Genomic DNA, 17,931 nt, shown 5'->3' with positions numbered 1-17,931 from the left:
GTCCAGAGGTGTTGCCATAGTAACATGGCATAGGCATGCACAGAGAAGGAAAAAGTAGGCTGACTACTGGTCAAATTTGGCTGGTCAGTACGGAAAAAGGAAATCTGTTATATTAAGACAACTACAGTTATCTTGTTTAGCCCAAAGATGCCTGACTCTAAAGGCATAGTTAAAGGTAAAAGATCTGTCCGTTTTGGCTGATACGGTCACTTGCAGTGCGCTTTGTTGCAGCCTGTATAAGAATAATAGTGGCTCTGCTCTAATTGCATTACTCAAATGCAGAAACCGCAACAGATACTTAGAGGTAAAAGAATGCTGCCCTGCCTGTTGTAACTGCTCTATTATAGGTTCCTTGTATGAAACACATTACTGGATGAGTATGAGAGCCAACAGCAATTGAGCAATTGAGTTACAAATTTTGTTACAGCATAACTCCAGAGATAGTGGTTAAGATGTAAAATTTTTTCTAAATGAAGAAATCTTCTTTGGAATCTGACTCAGTAAATGATATAATATACAGTGCATATAGGTGGATGGATGGACAGACAGATGGACGGACAGAAAGACAGATTCATAGACAGATTATTTTTAGAATGTAATATATTATTATTTAATCTTAGCAAATTAATTAATGAAAAAAGTCCCTGATGCTTATTTTGCAGATTCCATGATACAACATTAATGAACTCATGGCTTAGTAATAATATAAATCAAAGGTATTAATTTAGATGCAAATCAACATATGGTCAAAAATCACACCAATGAAACAGCAATGCAAACACACAGTAGCGTGAGAGAGTCTATTGTTTGCTTTCACACTAGTTTCATTATCCTAAATGCTAATAAAACATTGACCCATTCGTGTCGGTCTCCATCGTATCAGCTGATTGGTGCACTGAAATGGCGATATGCTAATATTGAGGCTACACTGTTGCAATGCAGCGAGAGACTGCAGTGCATATGAATGATGTCTTTCAATAAGTGAATCCAATAATGTGTTTACTATAGTGACTTTCCCAAGAGACCCATTGGCCATTTACCAGTAGACTGGCCAATAGCATTTTGAAAAAATCTCTGAGGGTCAGGATGAGCGAATCAGTTCCGTTAATGTGTCTAGTGCTTTTAAAATCTCAGAGGAATTCATTCAAGGTTACAGTGAAGCTGTTTAATGGATCCTGCAAGCTCAAATGCGATTTGATTTACACAAGTTGACATGATGCTACCTGAGACATACATTGTTTGGACCCATATTTAAATAGTTTAAGTGCTAGTTTGGGGAGAGTGTGTTATAATAGAGTATGAGCTCATTGCCAAGAGAGACCAACGGCTTTGAGTTTGGATATACTGACCTGCTTGAAAGTCAAGTGCAGATACATTTTTGATTTGGGCAGGACTGTCTGTTTGTAAAACCAATGGAAGCCAGGGAACATTTTCTGGTATGTGTTTGTAAACAGCGATATTTTCGTAAAGCCACCTGGTGACGCTAGTAGTTCAGACAATATGCACTTGAGCTTTAAACTATACATTCACTAACACAGTAAATTATTTATGGGCTGAAATTCCAAAATGTTCAATACAGTTTTTAAAATGCAAATGCATCTATTCACTTGTCAAGCACAAAGACAATGGCACAAAATGTTTCTTCTTGGAACACAGACACAAATGTCTGTTAAGGTGGCAATACTGGATTATTGCAAACATGCTTATGCTAATACCCTCTTCTTATTTTTGAACACAGACACGTCACTGTATTACCCAGAGAATCATCTGGGGAGAGGGAATGAAAACGAAGATCATAGAGTGGTAGGACAGACCTAATTTCCCAATCCCCAAAAGAGAGATGATAGACCTGAGCAAGCCCCGGTGCTATTTCTAGGCTGGGAGAAGTAGGTTAGGATACAGGCATAGCAACAGAGGCTGGCCGCCCTATATACTGTAACTTAGAATCGGAGGACCCATAGGATAGAAACATCACAAATGAGATTTCCTATAATATCTCAGTTGTTTCTCCAAGACACAAATGAGATTAAATAGAGAACAAATGGTGACTTTTGCTTAAAGCCCTGTTCACACATACAGTGACTTCTAGCAATGAATATCATTAACTTTCAATGGTTACTTCCGGCAACACGAGTGACAACGACCTCTGTCGACTAGATGTGGGCATGTCCACTGACTTTAGAAAGTTGAGAAAAGTTTAACTTTAATGAAATTTCACTAGAAACTACATGTGTGCTGCTAGAGTTTCATAAGAGCTCTCAAACCGTGCTCAGATTCCCAAGATTTCCCAAGATCCCAAAGTTTGCAATCATAACTTAATGTGAAAAGCTATCCTATTCACATTAATTGTATAGTTCAATTCTTAATGTATGTTAAAAAATGTCTCATTTGTTTCTATTTGTATCTTTCTTGAGGAGTTTTAGAAGAAACATCTGAGACAAAACCGATACTTAGAAGATAGCGTAACCATCCTGTCATTATTTACTCATCCCTGTGTAGTTCCAAACCCATATGACTTTCTTTCTTCCATGGAACACAAAAAGAGATAGGTAGTATGTTGAATGGTTTCAGTCACCATTCACTTTCATTGCATCCTTTATCTATACAATGAAAATGATTGGTGATATGGGTTTGGAAAAATAGACATAAAGTTTGTTAATCAAACTACACAATGATCACTGTAAGACAGTGGTTCCCAAAATTTTACAGTGGCATACGCCTTCAAACATTCAAAATCCTTTCACATACCCCTTCTCTAACGCATAGATAAAATTCACATAAGGTCATTTGAAAATATGTCTGTTTAACACAATCTTTGTAAAACAACTACCTTATTTTAAACATGTTATATTTGTACATGTTATATTAATCATATACGTATACTCAATAAATGGCTTACCGATTGAGATGGGAATGCTAGATATGATATATCTGCATAACTTGAAAACTCCCCCCTCATCACGTCAGGGTATGCAAGAATAGTGTTCTTTCTATGCTTGGAATTGTTCATCATTGCAGGTATGGCATTGCCGGACGAATTCGAGCATTAAGTATCTGTGCAATTGCGCGGTGAGCTCAATGTGCTTTTTATGTCACATTTGATGCTGATGCAAGGATGAGCTCATTTGCTGAAAAAACATCATGCAACAATGTAAAAACATTGTCTCTACCTTCCGAGCAAATGTGATTGAAAATTACTGCGTGTGAATGTGAAAAATGATTTGGTGCTGCTGAATGTCTGACACCTGTCATAAAAGATTTTGAGTCAAAACTCCCTATGCATCTAACCTTAAATACAAATTACTTTTTAAACTGCGGGAAAAAATAACTAAACTAAAAAATAGAGGACGTTTGACATGTGCGAATCTGGTAAAACAGTGAAGTATTTTACTACACTTAGCTATGTCACCTAGCTCTGGGCTGGGCTGACGAAAAAATATTTGTGTGACGCATAACGCATGAGAAGATGCATTTACTAAACGCAAAATATCAGGTTATTTCATTGAATATTTTTCTGACCTTCTAGTTTCTACACTAGAGGGCACACAAAATTATTTTTGCCAGAACGGTAAATCTCAGTATGTCATTCGCGTACCCCCATTGTCACCTCATGTACCCCCAGGGGTATGCGTACCCCAGTTTGGGAAACACTGCTCTGCTCATTTTTACAGTTTCATTGTTTTAATAATGCATGATTTTCTGTAAAGCTGCTTTGAAATTATGTGTGTTGTGAAAAGCGCTATACAAATAAAAATGACGACTTAAATGATGACAAAAGGCTCATTTCTGGGTGAACTGTCCCTTTAAATGAAACATAACCGAGAACGCCAATAAGTCTGCTGGGCTATGAAAGGGAAACATTTGAGCAATAGAAAGAGGTAAGTGGAAAGAAAACTAGAAAAGAAAGCAAACTTCTTGGCGTAGACAGAACTCTTCATATGTGTGTGGTAGGTCAAACTGCAGTACAAACGTACATTTTCATATCCTGTGTAATGCTACTCTCTGTGGTAAGAGAACTTTTCCTTATTGCTCTGTTATGAAGTTCTCTCTCTCATTCTTTTCATTCTACCAAACCACTGGTACTGTACCGCTGATTACACATCCTGAAGCCTCATTCTTTTATTTTCTTCTTTCCTCATTTCCCATCCCCTTCTCATTTTCTTCTCTGCTTCTCTCTCCTCTCAGCTAAGGGTGATCCTTCTTAAAGTGTAACAAGGATCAATATAACAACACATTGGCTTGAGAGTGAGAAAAAGAGTGAGAATGTTACCCATGTTAACCATTCCCACAAATCTTAGTTTCCCAGCAAAATGTCTGCATCCTTACAGCAAGCCCAAACTTCATGAGTGCAGAGGCAGGGAAGAAGCTGACCACAAATATGCATACAGCGGGTCCGTCATTCTCCCGCTGGCCTGCGCCACAAGCAAGGGATGCTTTTTTCCACTCAGCCTTTTAACCACAACGCAGTCAATATAAACACAATGCAGATGTCAGAGCACCGGGGGTGTTTCTGAGTGGGTGTTTGCGGGTGTGGGTGTTTTGGAATTCCCTAACCCTTTTGTACCAGTCGTTCCTCATTGCTGCCTCGCCCTCGAGCGGGTTGCCAATGGAGCCTGTTAGTGTATTATGCTGGTCCCTGCTCTGCTGATCTGAGACTGGTTTTCAGGTGTGTTTGTGTGCTTTGAAAATTGGAGAACGAGCCAGCTCTAAGGCATTTTTGTGTAGTGTGTGTACTGTTTGTGCAGTCCTGTCTGATTCAAATCTATGTATATTCAACCACACAAACACGTACAAAATTATTCACTAACCCCAGATGCATTCCCTGTGTACCAAAATACTTGCTTAAGAGAGTGTAAATATGGTGTGTATGCATGCACTGCAGGGTTTCTTCCCCACAAGATAACTAGTCTAGACCGCATCACCTGCTTTTTAATATTGCATTATAAAAAGAAAGGAGAGAGAGGGGGTGGAAAAAAAGAAAGATTTTATTTTCCACAGGTGCTATGCAGAAACAGCATATAGTGTAGTGCATCAATAATTCATCAGTGAATTATTCTGTGGACTGTGAGCCAATGTATAGCTGTGCAGTGATCAGAGTGCAGTGGTGCAAATATCTCCCAGACTCTCTGATATCCCCTTAGATACTCCACATCACATACAGGGTGCTGCTATAGAAATTCAATTAGGGTGTGTACGGTCAGTAAATTCCCTGCTGCAGCAGTTAAATAGAAGACATATGAAGCACATTTCCACCATAGGGCCGAACAGTTTCTGAGCACAGTAAGTTATATTTCCTGTAGCATTTCCACTTGAGTACGGACAGGTACGGTACATTTACAAACCATTTCCAGCCCAGACTTTTCAGCATGGTTAGCTAACCATACTTAATAAATAGAACTGTGCTGGTAGAAGGCTTTAGTGACTAAGTGACTTAAGATTGTTCACTTGCCCAGTCAGTCCATTGTTATACTGATTTTGCAGCAAAACAATAGAAAAACAAACCGTTACCATGCAAGCGTGATCGGCCTGATGACGGAAAAGTGGCTATGGCTTTTATACACTGATGCCTTACACTGTGATACATAATCACAATAAAAAAAAGCTATGCTATCTATAAACACACCAAGACACTGAAATCATGTGCAGCAATAGTTGATATTGGTAGTGATTTTCCCTATACATTTACTGTTGTACACTGTATAGAGGACATTTCAAACAAACCAACACATTCACAGAGGCTTTAATTAAGTGAGCGGCTGACCACATTGAGCAATTTTGTGGATGACGTTTAGCAGGAGAGAAAGCAGTTCTACAGCAGCCCACTGACAGACAGTGGAGTGCAATTAACGCGCCCCTCACACTACCACTAATATCTGTCAGCCAGCTCTGACACTAACCTTGACATCTATCCTGCTAGTTTTGTGCTACTGTTAACAGCATAGAGAAGCTTCACTTACCCTCCCTTATCCACCTCAAACGCTCTTGTTAAAGGGCTAGCACACCCGCAAAATTAAAAATGTGTCTGTATTTACCCATATGATTTTCTTGCTTCCATGGAATGCAAATGCCAGTCATCATCCACATTCAATGCATATTTTTTCCATAAAATAAAAAAGTTAATGGTGACTGAGGCTGTACATCCCTAACATTCTGTCTAACATCTCCTTTTTTGTTCTACAAGGGGTCTGAGGATAATTCTGAGAATAATTACTCCTGAATAAAAGTGCAGAAGTGCTTGATTTGCTTACTTAATAACTACTATTCCATTCTAAGTGCAAACCTACATAACCTACTAAGTGCGAAGCTTCAATAATTATCTACTTCAATAATTATCCTTATTGTCATAGGGATATGACAGTATCCCTGTAACAAAGTGTGGAGATGGTCAATTGAATTTTATTAACCAGTGCTAAGATTAAGATATTATCTGCACTTAATAACAGCACAGGAATCAACATTTTTGGGTCTAGGATGTCATTGGGTCTAGGATGTCATTGACTTTAAATTGTGTCTTTGGTTAGATTAACAGTTAGGTTTTACCTGAAAGTGGCAATTGCAATAGAATACAAAAATACGACCTCTGAGTAAAAGATCTAGGAAGTTCTTTGATTTTAAAGATGTCTAAGTTATAAAAGCTCAATCAAAAGAGCTTCAAACAGGCAAAACTATTCTCAAAGTTATAACTGATGGTGTAGAGCAATCTAAATCTAAAACAAAAGCGGTGTCAAGGAATCAAGTAAATGAAAACTGGAGGGAAAAGAGGAGAGCTAAATTGGAAAGGGCATTTTAGCATGCTTAGGGCTGAAAAAGCCTACGTTGAGAGCTGGTCTTTCAAGCTCAATTAACCATTAAGTGGTACCCATACTGCTCTGTCTCTGTCTGAGTTGCCATAAGGTTTATAAAGACAGCTGAGGGAGAAATTAAGGACAAATGTGTGTAAAAAATAAATACAAAAATTGGTCAGACGTCCTCAATTTAGGTCAGTCAGTTATAATGGCCTATTGAAACTTCACAAATGTTCCACAGTTTCTCTTTCTGGTTCATGCTGTACATAAAAGTTATAGCTATACTTTAAAAATGATATGACCCCTTGCAACCTGCTAGGAATTCTTTATCTTCTTCAGCTTATTAGAGCACAACAGTCTTGTTCCGAAAGTAAAAATACCTCTTTTTTTCTCCATAGGTGAACTGATCTTATAAACTTTAAAAACACACCTACCGTGAGCTCCAATGTTGTTAATGGTATATGCTTCAGTTGAAGCAAATAGTTCATGCTTCAAATTCTTTAAAAAATAGTTTAATAGCACAATTGACTCAATGATGCAATCGAGTCTACACTACACTCCCTACACTCTCAAACGGCTTCTAGATTTGCATATCTGAATAATTTTGCAACAGAATATTTTTTAAACTACTTTAAATCAATAGTTTTATATTTTTTCATTATTTTTATTTTAATGTCATACGCAATGCTTCATGGTATTGTAGCTCATTCAAGTACACAGTCTTGTACCTTGGTCTTTTTATCCATTTTATAAATACGTTTGTAATATTGTGATTCACCTTGGAGCTGGTTGGTTTGATTCATGGATTAGACCTTTTTTATGAAGAATATAAAAAACATAAAATGAATGGGAAAAATACTTCCAGAACCAAGATCAAGTGTGTGTGCTGTGTATCAAAGAGTTAAATGCTCAGAGACATTGCTCAGAGCACGGATTCAGAGGAGGCAGGGCATTCATAAACCAAGAGAACTTTAGAGAGGACAGTACTTACTATCAAGTGCTATAGAGCTGGCAATTTGTCATCCCTCTTTGGTCAGTATGGAATGGCTCTGCTATTTGATCTCTCTCAAGGGACTCCTATGGTAAGACATTGCTTTCCACCTAGTGCAACCCTAATTCACAGTGAACAGTATGTGTGTGCAGTACCACATACTACAATAAAGAATAATGAGATATCCCATAGCATTTTTTCTACCCACATCTCAGCAATCAGTAGTTGAGTAATCGTGTGCTGATGAACACATAGACAACAAAGTACCAGAACTGAGTTGCTTGAAATCAATATATATAGAAAAACCATATGTGGCACATATTCAAGGGGTACTATAGTCTATGTAATTGACTATAGCACTATATACATCTATTCTATCAATCAATACACAAACACACAAGACCTCCTGATCACTTTTTTCCAATCCCAACATCTAATTTCATCAATTTTCTTGCTCTGCAAAGCACTATTTTCATCCACTCACCCAGCATTCTCATTGGGAACAGCTGAGACTCGCCAGCACAGTAATCCATCTCACTTTCTTCTTCATGAATTAGAGATTAATTTAATTTATTTCTGGTCTAGTTTAATGCAGAACAGTGCAAGACACTTTCGAGAGACTGTATGTCTTAGATTCATATTTATTCTTGCAAGCAAATGGAAAATGGCCTACCATAATCTTCTGCCATAGACACTCTGATTGAACAGTGGTGGTGCATTCAATAAACAAAAAGAAAAAAACTGTAAGAATACATGATGAAGTGAGATTGTGGGAGCCATAAAGAAGGATTTTGTCCTTATATATAGATGCTTCGTGAGACACCCAGTATTGATTTTGTATTCATAAACGTCTTCCTGTGGCGTGGGCGAGTAACTAAATATGGGTACCTGGTAACTGTAGCTCGGAGGTAAATTAACTGTGGGAATACAAAACAAGCACATCGCTGGAATTCCAGCTCTACCTTCACATTCCACTGCAATGAGGTGGAGACACATATACATACAGGTATTTTTAGGTGTTACTTCTGGACAATTATGTTTTGGTGTGGTCAAACCACTCAATTGTGGCTAACTTGGAAAGAATGCCCAGTTAATCCTTAAAGGAAACTAAAGTCTTTATGTATTTGTTACTCTGCATACTTGAAGGTTGTGTCTCTATACTGTAGTATTGATTCAGGTGTATGTCAGGTATCTGAGGCAACAAATAAGGGGTTATTTTTAGGACAGGTAAATGAACGGCTCTGAGAATGAATTAGTTAACATTTGTCTAGGACTAGGTGAATAATCGTTGGAATTAAAAATTAAATGTGTGATTGTCTACACTGAGGTTAAAGAGATGTTTTAAGAAAACACCTAAACCTTCAAACCAGAACATCTACAGATCCCACAACACTGAAACAACACAGATACATTTCTCACTGATGTGTCAGGGTGGCAAACAAAACCATATGTTTTTAAGTATAAACAGAAATACAGTGACACAAAATGACACAAGAACACACATACAACATTACATATGTTTCATTGCAAGGTGGGGAACAATGTTACAAATACAGAATATTCCCACTGCAGACAGTAGACCTGATCTTTGACCCTTTCATTAGCAGATAAATCACAAAATAGAGAGAAGCCTGTGTCCCTGTTTACTCAAAAATACTGACATTATGTCACACTTTGTAGTCATAAATCCCCTGTTCAGTAAATCCAAAGAAAGCAGTTGTAGACCTGACATTCACATACACACACACACCCCACACATTTGTTTACAGATCTGGGATAAGCACTTTGCATAATGATTGCACTGATTATTTACTCTTATCACTTTTGAATAGAAGGAAAGATGACATACTGTATTTTCCTCCTTAATAAAGACTGAGCATACACAGACAAGCTGTAAAATCCAGTTCAAATATTTGTCTTGGCAATGAGGAGCACTTCCAAAGGCTACTTTAAGGACACTAAAGTACTTTTAGTCCCCTCACCTTTCTTTTGAATTGGTCTGGAGACAATATTTACAGGAAAAATAGTACGGCTTCGTAACACGTAACAGATGATCAATCTAATCCATGTATATTTATGAATACTCAAATCATACATGATTCCAGGAGCATTCACTCATTATTGGAGATTCCAGTATCTCACAGTTATGCTGAAGCACTATAGGGATTTACAGTGCTTTTAATACCATTAGAATCATGTAGTCATCTGTTTTGTTGCATACTGAAGCATTCATTTCAGGGTTACTGGGTTTGTTGATATCAGGAGGACAGTATTTGAGTCAGTTTGGGTTGTTGTACATGATGCATAGGGACTGTCGGAAATGTCAACTTGTGCAGCAGCACCTTAATATGGATTTAGCATGTCAATCCTGATTGGTTTCTGTCTTGATTGTGATTTATGATCTACTGATTCCTCAGTATTATCCTTCTAAACTGCTCTCTCCCTCTATCTCTACCCCTCTCACATACAACATCATACATGAGTAATACAAAAGTGGGAACTTTCTGTGTGCAGCCCCTGAGCTCTGTTTGGCAAGTTGTTGGCTTTATGGGGTCAGAGTTCTGGTCTGAGGATATCTCTCACACTCAAAATCATAAGTGCTGTGAGAACGGGCCAGATCTAATGCACACTGACATACCTAAGATTTATAATCCACAGGTGCACTACCCCCTAAGGCAACCCTCCCCATCTTCCTCCACCTTCATCTACAGCTGTCTGTCAAACTTGCCACCCTTAAATCCTTAGATACACTCTATCAAAAAGACACATGAGAAGGCTAAGAATCACTCTGAATCACTTTTTAAAATAGATAAACACACACACACACAAACACACATATTACGCAGATGTTTGGACATGCTATGATCTAAAAGTGGGCCACCAATTATATTAGCAGGGTCAATGCAATTTAAACAAGCACAGCAGCCATCGCTCTGATGGAAAAAATAACAAGTGTTGTGCCTTGTTGGATTGTCCATGGTACATTAAATGATCATGGTCCAAAAGCACAAACCAATGAAAGACAATGCCATTAAAATAAACCAGACAAATCACATCCTGGTTCTCAGAGGCAGTTAATGGACACGATTGTGTCTAGTGTTTATTTTGAGATGCTGGTCTGTTGAGTCGTCAGGCTGCTTTGCCCAATATAGTCTCTCTAGAGTAAGATGAGACTGAATTCTCCCACTGAACGCTACTCGTGTCTATGTATATTTATACACTGACCTTATTGTTGAGGTCAGATAGGTGGCCATGCTTGTGCGCTCCTCATAAGGAAACTGCTGAGGCAGATGAATGAAAATAAATGTTTCAGGAAGGTTGGACATCTTGGGACTTTACCACAGTTATAAAAAAAGGGTTTCTCTTTTTCTCTCTTACTTTCTTCCTTAAATTTTAGAGCTAGTTCTGGCTTAAGAAGCCAAGCTGTCTTTAGGGAACTAGTGGCTGTCATGGAAATGGCTTGACTGGCTTGAGTAATAGATGCTGTGACCACATGAAAAGCACAATGTGGAAAATTGAGAAGAGATGCTGTCTAATTACAGCCACTTATTTCACAGGCAGCCCATACATACACTAAATACAACCCCACAAAAACACAAACACATACATGCATGCAAAGAAGATATGGAGATATCTTGATAGGAGAGAACATTAATAAGTGGAAGAAATTTGTCCTATTAAAACGGATCACCTTGAGCATTAAAGTGTGCCAATCATTTCTCAAACCCAAATGCAGATTGTACAGCACAGATATAGTGGATATTAAATACTCTGCACCTTCATCAAAACACTCCAGCATTTAGAGACGAACTTGCAATAGCTCTTTAATAAAAGCTTAATGGATTTATATTACAGGTTTGAGAGAGATATCAGTTGAAAAACGATGGCTCTATAACTAGCATGTGGTAATCAGCTTTTGGAGACATGGAAGCTATTTGTTCTGCTTCAGGGTTTCAGAAGAGACACGCTCATAAACTCAGTTACTAACAGTTTTTCCATTACTTTCATGCTTTTGTTGTTGAAAGTCCTTTAATATGAGCACAGAATGAGAAAAGAGAGATGACAGCCAACTCTAAAGTGAATGAGCCAACCTCAAAGTTTAATTTCAATACAGACTGCTACACTTTTTGCAAGTGTTATTAAAATTAAGCTGACATTTGCAAAAACTATCAACTGTGTGTTAGCTATTAGTTTGCTCAGTAAGATATTTGTTATGTCTGACCTTTCAGAAAATTTCTTCTTTTATAAGCCTAAAAATTATACCATCAATTAAAGCACATTAACAGAAGTAATTCATGTAGACTAACTAATGGTAGTTTTGTGACAACATTATCAAAAAATACTTGCAAAGACATAAATTACCTGCCAACATACTGTTATTCTGCAAACTTTGTTGTGTTTTTTTCAAAATCCCTAAATCAAGAACAACATTTCTAATACTAACTCCTAGATCTTTCAAGCTACATCCACCAAAATCAGCACAAGACAAATTGGTGCAGTGTCATTAATGGATGTACTACCTGCTGCTGGTTCTGATCTCACTCCCACTATGGTGTTGCTGGTAGGCCTTATCACACCTTCAACTCACACCACAAGGGGCACAACTGGAAGTGTGAGTGTGTGTGTGTGTGTGTGTGTGTGTGCGTGTGTGTCTGTGTGTGTCTGCGTGTGCAGGTTTAAGTTGTTTACAAGGACTTTTTTTAGGATACAAACTGGTAATTACAAGGGTATTATGCTATAAATTAGGTTTATGAGGACATTTCTAGTGTCCCCATAGTTCATATCGCTTTAAAAACATACAAAATGATAAATAAAACTGCAGAAAGTTTTTTGTGAGGGTTAGGTTTAGGGGTAGGGTTAGGGGATAGAATCAATAGTTTGTACAGTAAAACATCATTATGCCTATGGAGAGTCCACCTAATGATAGCTGCACCAACAGTGTGTGTGTGTGTGTGTGTGTGTGTGTGTGTGTGTGTGTGTGTGTGTGTGTGTGTGTGTGTGTGTGTTTTGTGATTTACGAGGACAATTTTGTAAGTTACAAACTGGTAATTACAAGGTTATTATGCTATAAATGTGATTTATGAGGACATTTCTAGTGTCCCCATAATTCAAATCGCTTAAAAATCATACTAAACAATGTTTTATTGAAAATGTAAAAATGCAGAAGGTTTTCTGTGAGGGTTAGGTTTAGGGGTTGTGTTAGGTTTAGAGGATAGAATCTATAGTTTGTACAGTATAAAAGTCATTATGTCTATGGAAAGTCCTCATAATGATAGGTAGACCAACATGTGTGTGTGTGTGTGTATGTGTGTGTGTGTGTGTGTGTGTGTGCACGCTCCACAAAAGGGATTTCCAGAGAATGCGTTCAGGTACAATTACAGCTGAGCCAGCTAGACTGGATCATTTAGTGTAGAACAGCAATGCAGCAAAAATGTACATTGTCTATAGTCCCCAATTTCCCTTCATAAAGTGTGAGCCTGTATAGCTGAATGCCCATTTTCCCTCAGGGAGTTCCTCAGGCTGCTGGATTGACCACCACACACTTAATTAAGCAGTTGTGTGAGATTAAACATCCTCATACCTCAGATGCCTTAAGAAAAAAACTGCACCTTCAGTATCTGCTGCACCTCATAATCCATATTGCAAGTCAAACTGCCTTCGTTACAGCATGCGTCAGGCTGGTGGCTCAACAGAGGAGGAAACAGAGGATCTTAGCTCAAATAATGTTAAGTGGCCTCCATCTGTACACCCCTGTGGTATTCTCTGCATTTCCTAATCCCTGTCTTAAACATAATCTGTTGTTGAGCTCAGTCTGTCTGCTAGAGGGACTGTAGCCAGTGAGCCTCCATGAGTCTGAGCCAAAACAGCCAAACCACAAATTGTATCTAACTAAATGGTTCGCAACCTCAGTCCCATCAATTTGGTCTCTCTGTCCCACTGGAGGCTGTGTTGGAGACAGAGAAAGAGACAGATATAATGGACAGCTATAATGAGCCAACAGAAAGGGGAAAGAGAAGAGCTCCAATGTTGTAGTACTGCACCTCAGGCTGAACATTAAGAAGGTTCAAGGCATTCCAAGGACTAGAAACCCAGATATGAGTTATAGCAACCATGTCCCAGACAGTATCGTCACCAAATACACACATAAAGTCTGAGCTTATTACGACTATGAATAAAACAAATCAAGTTCTCCTCAATCACATCACAAACACATGCCTCTGCTCTGTGGGTAATTGAGGGATTGGTTGTCTCTCCTCGGCTCTAAAAACTGCTCACCCACAAGTTTTGTTTAGCCTAAGAGAACAGTCAATTTAGAGCCTTACTGTTGCCTTTCAAAAACATGAGAATCAATTAAACCATCAAGACCAACATGGCACACCGAAGAGAGGAAAAACTTGTATTATAAGCACTTTTGCTTTTTTCTTTGAAGGAAATTAACTTTTTATTCAGTTCTGACTAATATAAGAGACGTTGGTTAATGCTAGAAGATTGCAAGGCAGCCACAGCTTGGAAGGGCTTGTAAAAAGTTAAATTGGCAGTAAATGAACATGAAATAACAAGCAAAAAACTCACGATGACATATGCTATCTTTATTTGGGGCTGAAATGCAATAATCTAGTCAAGTTACTAATTAAGAATGTAATGTGAAGCTAAATGTAATGTTGCTCATACATTTTGTTTTGTTTTTGTGTGCAACTTCACAAAGCCCTGCTGTATCATATAAACCACAATTGGCACAATGATGACATCATTATGGGATGCCCGACAACTTCCAGTCATCATTTTAACTGCATCACTGCCAATTGTAAAGCATCATGGCATCAGGGATTACTTTTAATTTATGGCTAAACCCCTTTTAGCCTTAGCAGACCCTCATAAAAACACACAAACTCTAAATACCACACACAAGCTCTCACAAACACCATGGCTGCTGAACTTGATGCCTGTGTCAGGCTGACTGCAGTAGAAATTAATTAACAGCAGAGGTGATGAGGTCTCCATGTGGACCACTCTCTCTCTCGCTCTCTCTCTCTCTCTCTCTTTCTCTAATTCGCTTGTCTACTAAAGAATGGCAACCACCACTGCAGGATGGCTGCATCAGCTCTCCCCTCTCCTCTTTGCCCATGAAGGGGGCTTCACCCTCACACACCCTTCCCATGTATAATGCATGATCAGCCAGACACAGTAGTACAGATGAGAGCCCTTCTGCTCTCTTCAACATGAAGTAACACACATTCACATACACTTATACACACAACCCCACTCCAGGGAATTAGCCATTTTTGGTGCAGTCTCCATGGAGTCCTCATCCCATTTGACGTACAACCCGTATGTGACGTAAAACCAAACCTTCTGGCAAAGTAAACCACCTTCATATTTTTGGCTTATACTGTATCTGTGGCAATTAAGCTTCAGAAAAGACAAATCAGCTACTGCATTTATAACTATTGAGGTGTCCCAGGCTTGGTTGAGTAACTAAAGCCACTCATTATTGCAATAAAGTAGCCTACATGCTGCAGCAGTGCGTTCAAGCGTCTCACGCTGTCAAACTGTTTGTGAAGCGCACGCAAAGAATACACTGTTCAGAGTGGGACGTGTGGATACTGCAGACAGATAGAATGCAAGGGTGTAGATTATGCTTGAACATTGAGGGGGTTGCAGCTTGGAGCATTTACATATTTCCATTGATCAAAGTATAAACAATGGGGGTGTAGTACTTGCTTGTTTTGATTATTGGAATCTACACCCCTGGGAGCATGTCACCTAAATTTGGAATAATTCGGAGTTTTAATATTCTTCCTATTTATAATTACTTGTATATGTTTAGTGTCTTTGACAGAGCCATGATAAGTTACAATATTTGCCAACATGTGGATATTTAGAAACAACACCACAATTTGTATTTAGCCAACAAGCGGCTCCACAAAATTATTAAATATAGGCTGACGTAAGTGATATTAATTAGTTTAGGAATTACAGTGTAACATTAACACTGCAATTTAGCCAACTATGTCAAGAGCTGTTTTGTCCTTAATAAGCAGTCTAATATGCAAGAGGGGGACATTTTTAAGAGATGTGTGGTATAAGTGTATTCAGCATCGACAGTTAGGTTAAATCTCGCATTTGAGAAATCCTTAGCCAACAGCTTGCTTTGTTCCAAACCTATAATTGCTTATCATTATTATTCATGAAAAATACCTCTCTCAGAGCCTTTGGGAGCAAATGCTCACATGTCGCCTCGGAACACCACTGCCTTATTCTTAATTTCACTCTGAGTACGCATTCAATAAACAAAATATTCTGCACTTTGATGCATGCTTGGTTTGACCCAAGATAAAAAACTAGTTGATTAAATCTGTTCTAGTTTCTATGGAAACCGTAGCAGTGCAGAGATTATATGCTCTGCATTTATTCCTGAATAACTTCTATTTGGAGTCCAAGGGCATCATGTAGTGCTTGCTCGAAAGTGGTTACTAATAATAAACCCTTTGGATATAAGATGTGTCCCTCAAGAAGTTTGCTCTAAATGACTATGGACTGTATTATCTTTGGAAAGAGCAAAACGCAACCGCTTAAAACGGGGGTTGTGTATGTATGTGTAATATACAATGTATATCTGAACACAATGCCCATAAAACTTCACATCAATCATATAGGTTGATAAATAGGCTATGTCAAGACAGACGCTAAAAAACGCTATAAATCGCAGTGCTGCTGTGAATTTACATTAGTAATAACTGGGTAATACAAAGTAAATAATACTTAAGTAATTATAATTAGTAGCCTACCTAATATGCTATCTAATTATTTTTAAGATTGTATGTGCATATTGTTATTATAATTCATTAATAAAGTAGCCTAACATGAACAGTGTTTCTTGATTATCTCTAAAAACCTCATTTGGTTTACAATTATAATTATACATATACATGTGATCACTTGTCATGTGTCATAACAAGAGGCTTTAGGTTTTAGCTTTTGACTCAGTTGCCATTGCCAGTTGTCATAAGGGTCAGATTGGATTGATCTAAGATCCATCACAATTGGAATCAATAGGCTATCGTGTTAGCTCAACGGTGGCCACTCGTCACCACTCACTATCAGGATGGTTTGATTAAATCACACAGCATAAGACCTGGAAGGCAAACTATTCGAACCCGTTTAATAAAACCAAGAGATAATACTATTCAAATGATCACTTGGCTTGACCTTTTTTCATGCTTACATCGCGCGTTTCCTTGCCAATGTGTTGAACTGAAACGAAGTGAAAAGTCAGGTGTTACAGAAACGCTGTTCCGGCTCTTAATAACCGTTTAATAAAACGGACGTCTTCTTTATACCAAGAAAATACTGGTCTTACCTGCGACGGTGTATCTGTCCATGTAATTGAGCACATTCCCAAAACTGAGAATCCCGGCGGCAACGAACGGAGACCGGCATCGGAGTAATGCGGCACGGAATTTCTGCCCAGGTTTGCAGGAATGCAGGTCAGGGCTGGATTTAAGAGTCGAACTCATGCTTCCAGACAGTGTGTGCACCTCATCCGAACTACTGCACCTCTCAATCTCGCATCCATCGCTCTCCACGCACATCTTCTTCCACGACAGTTCCAGCGCAAAAAAATGAAGATTTCTCGGCACGGAGACAGGGCGGTGCAGGTAGAAAAAATAACACTTCTCAACGGACTTAAAAGAAAAAACTACGTGTTAATTGAGGAGGAGGACAAAATCAAGTATGTGATTATTGCTCGTTGAGCTCGGTTCATGTCTGTACAGTGACAAGATTGAGCGCTCGCGAGGCTCTTTTCTCTCACTCGTACTAGTGTCGAGTGGGGAGGCGCGGCTGTGCGCGTTAACTCCGCCTCTCCTACTCTGAGAGAATGAAGGACTTTAGTGTTTACGGAATGCGGAGAATGGCAACTCGAAGCTCGTGCGAACGAAAGGAATTGTCGCCAAAATGTTGGCACATCACACACACAGGGCTTGGGGTGAAATACTGATTTGTCTCTATTCATTTTTTATTTATTGTCGTTTGAGAGACTTCAATGGACAGGCCCGGCGCGCGAGTCATCGAGTGAGCACCGTGCGCGCTGATATGTTCTCTGTATAGTGTATTTTGGGATGAATTTTGACATTTCAACCTCAGTACCTATAA

The 17,931-nt window shown here is 38.7% G+C and overlaps 1 protein-coding gene across 1 annotated transcript in view; it reads right to left on the bottom strand.

The window, feature by feature from the left end:
* The window catches only part of LOC127628343 (sphingosine-1-phosphate transporter SPNS2-like), an 80,920-nt gene extending 63,355 nt beyond the window's left edge, over positions 1 to 17,565 (bottom strand). Inside the window, exon 1 of the mRNA XM_052105066.1 lies at positions 17,138 to 17,565. Within this exon, the coding sequence (XP_051961026.1) occupies positions 17,138 to 17,369 (232 nt within the window). The 5' untranslated portion in view covers positions 17,370 to 17,565. The remainder of the gene's footprint in view (positions 1 to 17,137) is intronic.
* Between the last annotated feature and the right edge of the window lie 366 nt (positions 17,566 to 17,931).

The sequence above is a fragment of the Xyrauchen texanus genome, chromosome 3, assembly GCF_025860055.1.
Source record: "Xyrauchen texanus isolate HMW12.3.18 chromosome 3, RBS_HiC_50CHRs, whole genome shotgun sequence".
Taxonomy (NCBI): domain Eukaryota; kingdom Metazoa; phylum Chordata; class Actinopteri; order Cypriniformes; family Catostomidae; genus Xyrauchen; species Xyrauchen texanus.
Note: the sequence above shows the minus strand (reverse complement) of the source record. Positions and strands in the feature narration are given on the sequence as shown.